General features: G+C 37.4%; 1 protein-coding gene across 3 annotated transcripts; it reads left to right on the top strand.

Annotated features, from left to right (window-relative positions):
* The first annotated feature begins 704 nt into the window (after window positions 1–704).
* Window positions 705–9,295, top strand: LOC122311275 (cyclic dof factor 2-like). Of its 3 annotated transcripts, none has more exons than XM_043125764.1 (3): window positions 705–1,245; window positions 2,736–3,923; window positions 9,130–9,295. In XM_043125764.1, exons 1-3 carry the CDS (start codon window positions 1,057–1,059, stop codon window positions 9,205–9,207), a joined length of 1,455 nt encoding a protein of 484 aa, XP_042981698.1. In that variant the 5' UTR covers window positions 705–1,056; the 3' UTR covers window positions 9,208–9,295. The 3 variants fall into 3 exon arrangements, with proteins under 3 accessions (XP_042981698.1, XP_042981697.1, XP_042981696.1); XM_043125763.1 differs by having other exon boundaries at window positions 2,736–3,941; window positions 9,148–9,294; XM_043125762.1 differs by lacking the exon at window positions 9,130–9,295 and having other exon boundaries at window positions 710–1,245; window positions 2,736–4,366.
* Window positions 9,296–9,731: the final 436 nt, after the last annotated feature.

The raw sequence follows: 9,731 nt of genomic DNA, 5'->3' as shown, positions 1-9,731 counted from the left end.
AGCTTTATTCAACGTATTCGTTTTGAAAACGCAAGGGCTTTTTTTTTTTTTCTCTATGTTTACATTAGTTGATGTTGAAAATCACCTTATACTTTAAAAATAAATAAATAAAAATGTTATGAACCTTGTCATCGTGGAAATGTGGGAGTACTTGTATATACGGATAAAGCAGACTAGGAAGGTAAAATTGGAAAATGGGGATAGGTATTTGAGTTTGACAAAGTGTCACAAAAAGTAATCAAATGAAAATCATGTTTTTTAAATTTAAATTATTTATTATATTTTAAATAAAAATTTAAAAAAAATTATAATAATGAAACGAGATGAGATGAGTATAAAATATTTTTTAATTCAAACTGCTTCTATGTTAGCTTCATTAAGAAAAAAAATTGAGAAAATTCTTAGACCATATATACTAATATTTTAAGACAAGTTTAAATTTAAATTTAAATTTATATTAATGATATAATATAATACACTAATCTAGTTATTCATATTCATTCATATCTTTCCTGTCGTGAAACTTGTGATCTAAAAAGGTTTTTACCGGATTTCGAGGGAATCCTTAAAAAGAAACTAAGGTAAAAAGATTGAGAATTTGATTTTGAAAAAGGGGAAAAAAAGAAAAAAAGAAAAAAGGGAAGTGAGGGGAACAGAGATGCTGACAGAAGAAAAAGGCGAAGACAGGAGAACACTATCTTTTGGAGAAATGCGAGGAATCCAACAGCACAGAAAGATCTCAGAGGCCACAAGAACTTGTGGCTCACAATGTTTTCCCTTTAATGATGTGGCATTCTCATTCCTTCCCACCTTGCTTAGACTAACACCAGTTACCACCACCCCCCCAAGTTCCCTTCTTTCCATATTCACCCACGCAACTCCTCCCTTCTCGATCAATTTCCCATAGCGACCAAGACGACGACGACGACGACCCACAGCGCAGACACACAGCACCTCTATTCTTTCCTAGATATATAGATAGAGAGAGACACAAGGACAGAGAGAGTGTCTGAGTTAGAACAGAGAGAGAATCTTTGTGTTATAAAGCTCACAAGAATGTTGGAGTCAAAAGACCCGGCGATTAAGCTCTTCGGGAAGACGATTCCATTGCCACTGAGACATGAAACTTGGGCCAATGGACCGTGTGGATCTCGAGATTGTTCTGACCAGAATCTCCTCTCTTCAACCACTTCTTCGTGCCTAGAGAACTCTGGCATAGAAAGTGCAAGACACGACGGGGATAAGGTATGCATGTGCCATGCCTTGTATCGACTATGAATTTAACATATATGGATTCGGCTTCTGTTATTTGAAATTTTTAAGACCAACCATTTTTTCAGAAGCTCGAAACTGTTATTGGGTCGGTCATATTCTCACAAGATTTTCGGATTTTCAGAGTCAATTTTTTGTTCTATTTGTTAGCAATTCCATGAAGCACCCATTTTTCAGAAATCCAAGACCTTCGAAGGTTTGATTGATTACATCTTTGATTTGATGATATCGTAGCTTAAATGACTTTTTTGTATGGAACTAAAAGATCTTTTTTTTTTTTTTTTTTTGGGGGGGGGGGGGGGTTTGTTTGGTTTAGTTCGAGTGGGATTTTGCAAATCTAATTTTTTCTTAAAAAATAAATCATTTATTGTTATCCTTTATTTTTTTGGTTTTATTTTTTGTTGACCTTGGCATCATATTATGGGTCCAAAACCGAAGGTTAAATCAGCTGTAATCAAACTTCCCAGCGAATTATAATCTTGGAAGATTGGAACCTCATTGATGCACTCTGTTTCAGAGCAAACCTTCTTAACGAGTTTTCTGCAGTCTTATGATACTTCAAAAACATCTGAAGATGGTCTGTTTTATTTTCTAAAAAATTACTAAACTATATTGTTTAATTCGGGTCTTGTATCGATGTTTCACCATCTGTGACAAATTCCTTGCTGCTTTGTCATGGAATATTCTGTTATTGGCTCAGGGCTGATCCTCTCAGTTCTGCAGACTAACAGAGCAGAAGAAATGTCTAGAATACATAACAAAAGAATTATGATATTCTATATACATCATGATTGCTAGTATTGGAAAAGTTCTGTCAGGTTCAACAGCTTTATGATAAATTCCAAGATGAGCTTTTGGGTTTCTGTAGTAACCATTAAAAGTGTTATCCTGTTAGCTGCTTTTTCTTATGTAGATCAGAATTTCGGTTACAGTTTGTGTTCTCTGTCTGCTTTTGTTTGATTGGTACTCATCCAACACATGATTGCATTAATCTAAAAATTTTTATGACAACATGTCTATGTGGGTTTACTATTTTTATTTTCTATCATTTTCTCGTTCCCCTCCTTTCTACGTGAGTCTCCTATTTAGTTTTCGTTTTAGATAATAGAGTTTCTAAGCAAAAGAAAAAACTGAAGATTAATGGTCACTACTTTTTTTGTTTTAAGCTCTCATGAGTTGCTTTGTAGCTGATTCCAGTGAAATATGGCCAATCAGAAGGTTTCAATCGTCTCATTGTAGTTACCAGAAACATATCAATAAAACCCTTTTAGCTGCTAATCGTGCGTCTATCTGTCTATTCAGTTGTACATGATGAGAAGTAATGCTTGAAACGAAATCTTCGATTATCTGGTGGCTCTTATCAGATTGTTCTGACTGCATTTAAAGGCCTTATAGTTTAGTTTTCTCCTTATTGAACATTGTTGCTATGTTTTTCTAAACAGAACTTCTATGTGAAATATTAGGTATCTTTGGGAAGAGAACTCACAGATGATAAACCGGAAGATTGTTCCTCACATCAGATCACGGAAGATTCGAAAGATCCTACATCATCATCAGGTATTAGTGAGAACCCTAAAACTCCCTCGGTTGACAGAGAAACTTCATCACTGAATGCCTCTAAGAAGGGAGAGCAGAGTGAGACAAGTATCTCACAAGAAAAAACTCTGAAGAAGCCTGATCAAATACTTCCATGTCCCCGGTGTAATAGCATGGACACCAAGTTCTGTTACTACAACAATTACAATGTCAACCAGCCTCGCCATTTCTGTAAGAACTGTCAAAGATACTGGACTGCTGGTGGAACTATGAGGAATGTGCCTGTAGGTGCTGGCCGTCGTAAGAACAAGAACTCTTCTAGTTCACACTATCGTCACATCATAGTCTCAGAAGCTCTTCAAAGAGATGGAATACACTATTCAAAAAATGGCACTGTCCTCACCTTCGGTTCGGATTCTCCTCTTTGTGAATCAATGGCTTCTGTATTGAATCTCGCAGGGAAAACCCCATACCAAGTTCAAAATGGGTTTCATACACCTGGGCAAAGAACTCTTGTTTCTGGAGGAGATAACGGGGATGATCACTCAAGTGGATCCTCTATCACTGCTTCAAATTCAACTGAGAAGGAAGGCATTGCCTTGCAAGAGTCAGCAGTTCAGAATCATCCAGGGGTTCCACCCCAACTACCATGCTTTCCAGGGAACCCCTGGCCTTTACAATGGAACTCAGCTCACTGGGGCTCTGTAATGCCTCCACCTTCTTTGTGCCCATCAGGATTTCCTGTATCTTTCTACCCTGCTCCTGCATATTGGGGCTGTACAGTACCAGGCTCTTGGAATGTACAGTGCCTTTCCCCACCATCCTCTTTTCTTAGCCACAGTGGCCCAAGCTCTGCTATGAACTCCCCAATCTTAGGCAAACATTCAAGGGATGGGAACATTCTTAATCCAGCCAATTTACAGAAAGAAGAGTCAGTTAAAGATCAAAGTTCAGAAAGATGCTGGATTCCTAAAACTTGCAGGATTAATGTTTCTGATGAAGCTGCAAAGAGCACTATATCCCCAACACTAGGGACCAAGAATGAGAAGACTAATTCTGTCAACGGTGGAGGTCTTTTTAAGGCATTCCAATCAAAGAGCAACGACAAAAGTCATGTGATCGAGACATCTCGGGTGTTGCAATCCAACCCTGCGGCCCTATCCCGGTCACTAAACTTCCATGAGAGCACATAGTCAGAGGCAAACTGACTTGCATTGTTAGCTCTGCTTGTGGTGTCCATGCGATGAATGGGGTTTGCCTCTCTTCAACCCCTCCTTGCTTCCAAATTTGTGCTAACAGCTTCTCCCCACGGTAATTGTACCAATAACCAGTCTCAACACAGGAAGTTGTTAGCAAACTATTCCAAATTAGAGAAGACGAATGACATTGGAGTATAGCAGATGTATCTCTTACTAGCTCCATATATATAGCTGCCCTTTTCTTTCTTTTTAACATGTATGTAGCTGCTCTATTATCTCATCTCTAACACTACTACGAGTAGGTGTTTTTTCTGTTTTTGCCTTGACCATAGATGGTTTAATTTGTTAGTTCACGTACATACTATATCTATGTAAGGGTGTGAGATATATATATATATATAGCTAGAACGTACAAAGTATAGATTCTTGGATGGAATAAGATCCACTAACGTAAATTAATAACCTTGTAGAAGAGTCTTAATATGGGAATATATTATTGCTTTTCTTTTTGTGATAAAGTCTCGAAGAATTTATTGCTTTTCAGGTTGCTTTTTTTTTAAAAAAAAAAAATAGTAATAATAAGGATGCATTTAATATAAGAGATTATATTTAATAATAAGGGTGAAAACCAAAGTTGCAGAAAGACAGCCTTGCATCCACTTAATCAACATGTCGATTTTGATGCATCATTCATATAGACCCCAAGAAAACCGATTAGAACGCAGCTGATATCTGAAAAAGTAATTCAGCAACATCGACCGAATTGATAGGGGTGTTCCTGTCCTGCCCATTGACACTAGACTATATATGGAACTATATGGAACTTGGATCCCTAGCTAGCTGCTGCAATAAATCCTTTTTCTTAATAGGTAGTGAACGTCATAATTATGCACCAAATCTACTTTAAATATATATATTTGGAGATGGAGCAGATTAAAAAGATAGAAAGTTTTGGTAGGGCCCTACATTATTAATGCTGATAACTTCAATATATTCCAGGAAAGGCCAAGCATCATTCTCTATCAGCCATAAATAAACCCACCCTAGCTGTCAATATCAAAAGGTAGAGAACAATGATAAAGTCAACTTTTTCTGCTTTTTAGTGGCCTTACTTTTACTTCCACGTATTGTTTCCTCTCCCTCACTATACACTCACGCACGAAATTCTAAAGAAAGGTGTTTGATAAAATCTGTGTCACAGTACTCAAAGAGTATCGAGAGTCATCTTATTGATATTTATAGTGTATATTATATTGATCAATACAAGGTTTTCATGAACTTTGATATATAATTAGAAGATACATGCAATGTGGAAAGAATACGATTTTTACTCAAATATAAAACATACTGGACCTTCCCGGCCTTATTTCATTTTGATGGATATATATATATAGATACATACATGAAAATAATTAGTTGCTGTATATTGGAAGAAAAAAAATTAGTTGCTGTATATGATGTGTCTCTGATCTATCAACAGAGAGACATTTAGATATTTAGATATTATATAAATCTTCATGTTGTCGACACAGGAATTAAGGACCACAATTTCCGCCCACGATTAGTTGTAAGCTGGGGACCCAAAGCATGTGATTCATGCCATGAAGGGTTATTATCACTCTCTTTGACCATGATTAATTCATTTTCTTCCCTATTCTTTTTGTTCTTTTGCTTCAATAAAAAAACAATTTGTCTTTATTTTTTATATGTATATATATATGAAAATTGTTACGTCTCTAGCCTATTTAAAAATCACACAAGACAATAGAAAGATAATATTAAGTGGTTCAGCAACTTACCTACGTCCACTGAAACAGAAATTCAATATTTTCAATATGTTTGTACAAAATTACAAACACTCATAAATAACTCTCTATCTCTCAAAATGACCCTCTGTTCTGGGTTTCTCTAGAACCTAAATTTCGCCCTCAACCCTCTGCTTGATCGCTCACCGCAATGAGGATGGTTTTAATCTTCAGCAAATGACCTCCTTTTATAAGAGAAGCCATGTGGGACAAAACTCCCACACTTCTTGACCAAGAGGAAAGCTTTTTTCGATGCAACAATCTTGGTCAATATTTGCTGCCAGAGACTTTCGGTGGATGGGTGGGTGACTGCAAATTCAAATGGTATTTCACACTTTGTGAGTTTCCAACGATCACCCCCTCCACCCAAGTGTGTCATACTAGGATGCTACAAACGGTTGCATCATTCAAATAATTACACTCTTTCATTGGAATGCTTGTTAGCCATAAGAGATTTCCGCTATTAAATACATCTGCAGGTACTTCTTCAATTGGATGTCCAAATGCCTCTGCAAATGCATCTTCAAATGCATCAGCATCGTCTACATCCACGGAACTTGTAAGGGATTTTCTTTAGAGGAGATTTACAAGTGCTCAACTGCACAATCTCAACTCCCTAGGATTCTTCTTTCGCTCGAGTCCATGAGTCTGCACTTATGTACACCTTGAGCAAACTGAGTTTCGTTCGAGTCACAACCGAGCGAACAATCTACCTGGTGCATTTATAGCTTTCAAACCAAGTTTCATAATCCTACAGTCACACCAATCTCTATCTTCGAGACTGGTTCTCAACATACCAGCCTCTATCTTCAGCATGATCCCTTATCATCTCTACAATTTTACAGCTCATGTTTTCAAGTTAGAAGACTAACTAAAGTGATGCATAACTTTAGTTCATCACGTACAGTGCCCTTAATCAACACATCTATATAGGGCAACACATCTCCCACTGCACTGGGAATCAATGGTCTTGCACGGACCTTAACACATATCAGAGAACCTTTTGCTGAGGTCTCCATCTTTGATTTGGGCGACTGACTCCTCATCCTGTTGCTAACATATCTTGTATTCAGTCGATATACCCATCTTGTGTGCAGTATCTGCTAACTTCGACTTGCATAATCTCCATTCTCACAAAAATTTTCTTCATATCGTAGTTCACTACTTTCATTCAGCAGGATATAGTTTAAGGTAGTAACCACCATGGAGGTCTGATCGTCTTGGCAGTCATGCAATTATCAACTTTAGGTGTAGATATCCCTGAAATATCTGACGTTTTGTTCCCATCTCTCACACCTTTGCTTCATGTCGTGGTATAGGGAGATTTCTTTAGGTTTAGATGAGGAAAAATAAAACTGAGTTTCTTTAATTTCTTCATCTAATTCACACGACCATTACCACGAGTTAAGACTAATGAATCATTCATGACATTCCACGCCCTTTTGAGAAAACACACATGAATGACTATTGTCTTCAAGCTATCTTTAACAGTATTGTGCACTGCAAGAAATACATAACGCAAGAAATACGACGTTATGTATTTTTTTTAGACACCATATTCACAATATCATTCTCAGTTTTCTCCTGATTTTAACAGTCTCTTGTGGCCTGTCTTGCCACAATTCTTAGCGAGTCATCTGTTGTCCAGATCTTGACTTACCTCTGCCCTTATTCATGGACTTTGACTAATCCAAGCTTCTGTCCTAATTATCAACATTCAATACCAACAAACTCAAAATATTGCTAAAATCTCTTCTGCGCACATCCTCATCTAGGATAAGATCTCCTACATTAAGAAATTTCAATTTCAACTTCTTTACAGAATTACTCATAGCCATTCTCATGACCTCCCAACGTTTTGACCATAACGTCAAATACTATTGGGCAACAATAGTACCTTCTGTCTTTTTTGAAAATGAACTGTTTCTTCATTTACACTTTGTTATTTGCAATTGGCTTTTCAACAAAAGTCACAATGAGATCCGTTGCGGTTCTCCTCTTAATAACACTATGCTCCATGAATTGTATGACTGCCAAAACCGGCTGAGATAACAAGTTAATCAGCATTATCCAATGATCTGAAATTTACTTCTTAAACTTTACGATCCCAACTAGCTTAAATCAAACCCAAACGAACTGAGTCTGGTAACATTGGACTCTAACTGGCTAACATCAAGCTCAAAACCAATGAGACTAGCACGACTCCATCTGGCCGAGATCAAGCCCAAAACATATGAGTCTGGCACGACTCCAACTGGCTGAGATCAAACCCAAAACAAATGAGTCCATCACGACTCCAACTAGCTGAGATCAAGCCCAAAACAAATGAGTCAATCACGACTCCAACTGGCTGAGATCAAACTCAAAATAAATGAGTCCATCAAGACTCCAACTGGCTGCGATCAAGCCCAAAATAAATGAGTCCATCATGACTCCAACTGGCTGCGATCAAACTAAAAACAAATAAGTCCGTCACGATTCCAACCGGTTGCGATAAAGCCCACAACTGATCTGAAGTATGAACGGTCCAGATCATTAATATCGATAGGGAATCTCAACATTCTCATCGTACAGATGAGTCTAGAATGATCTAAATAGTTTGTTAACACTATTTGATCATCGCAATTGAACTCCAAGTGACGTAGATCAAACCAAAATGATCTGTAACGCTGAACAGTTCAAATCGAAAGTACCGACAGTGAATCTCAACATTCTCATCGTACCGATGAATCCGGAATGTTCCAAATAGTTTGTCAGCACTATTTGATCATCATAATTGAACTCCAACTGGCGTAAATCAAGCCCAAAATGATTTACAACTCTAAACAGTTCAGATCGAAGGTACCGATGGCAAATCTCAAAATTTCCACCGCATAGATGAGTCCAAAATGATCCAAATAGTTTATCAGCACTATTTGATCATCGCAATTGAACTCCAACTAGTGTAGATCAAGCCCAAAATGATCTGCAACTCTGAACAGTTCAGATCGAAAGTACCGACGGTGAATCTCAACATTCCCACCATAGCGATGAGTCCGAAATGATCCAAATAGTTTGTCGGCACTATTTTATCATTGTAATTGAACTCTGACTGGCTTAGATCAAGCCCAAAATTATCTGCAACTCTGAACAGCTCAGATCAAAGGTACCAATGGCGAATCTCAATATTCCCACCATACCGATGAGTCTGGAATGATCCAAATAGTTTGTCAGCACTATTTCATCATCATAATTGAACTCCAATAGATCAAACTCAAAATGATCTGCGACTCTATAAGAGTTTAGATTTCCCATCAAAGAGCAACGACAAAAGTCATGTGATCGAGACATCTCAGGTGTTGCAATCCAACCCTGCGGCCCTATCCCGGTCACTAAACTTCCATGAGAGCACATAGTCAGAGGGAAACTGACTTGCATTGTTAGCTCTGCTTGTGGTGTCCATGCGATGAATAGGGTTTACCTCTCTTCAACCCCTCCTTGCTTCCAAATTTGTGCTAACAGCTTTTCCCCCACGGTAATTGTACCAATAACCAATCTCAACACAGGAAGTTGTTAGCAAACTATTCCAAATTAGAGAAGACGAATGAAGTGTCCCCTTATTTTGACATTGGAGTATAGCAGATGTATCTCTTACTAGCTCCATATATATAGCTGCCCTTTTCTTTCTTTTTAACATGTATGTAGCTGCTCTATTATCTCATCTCTAACACTACTACGAGTAGGTGTTTTTTCTGTTTTTGCCTTGACCATAGATGGTTTAATTTGTTAGTTAACGTACATAGATATACTATATACTATATAGTATATCTATATACTATATAGATATACTATAGATATAGATATACTATATCTCACACCCTTACATAGATATACTATATTAATGTAAGGGTGTGAGATATATATATATGAGCAATATTAC

The sequence above is a fragment of the Carya illinoinensis genome, chromosome 5 (genome assembly GCF_018687715.1).
Source record: "Carya illinoinensis cultivar Pawnee chromosome 5, C.illinoinensisPawnee_v1, whole genome shotgun sequence".
NCBI classification, from domain to species: domain Eukaryota; kingdom Viridiplantae; phylum Streptophyta; class Magnoliopsida; order Fagales; family Juglandaceae; genus Carya; species Carya illinoinensis.
This window is presented reverse-complemented; position numbering and strand designations above follow the sequence as displayed.

Coding starts and splice junctions, on each gene's coding strand:
- LOC122311275 (XM_043125764.1), top strand. CDS start 1,057: ATGTTGGAGTCAAAAGACCCGGCGATTAAGCTCTTCGGGAAGACGATT. Junction 1,246..2,735: donor CAAGACACGACGGGGATAAG/GTATGCATGTGC, acceptor GTGAAATATTAG/GTATCTTTGGGAAGAGAACT. Junction 3,924..9,129: donor AGAGCAACGACAAAAGTCAT/GTGATCGAGACA, acceptor GACAAAAGTCAT/GTGATCGAGACATCTCAGGT.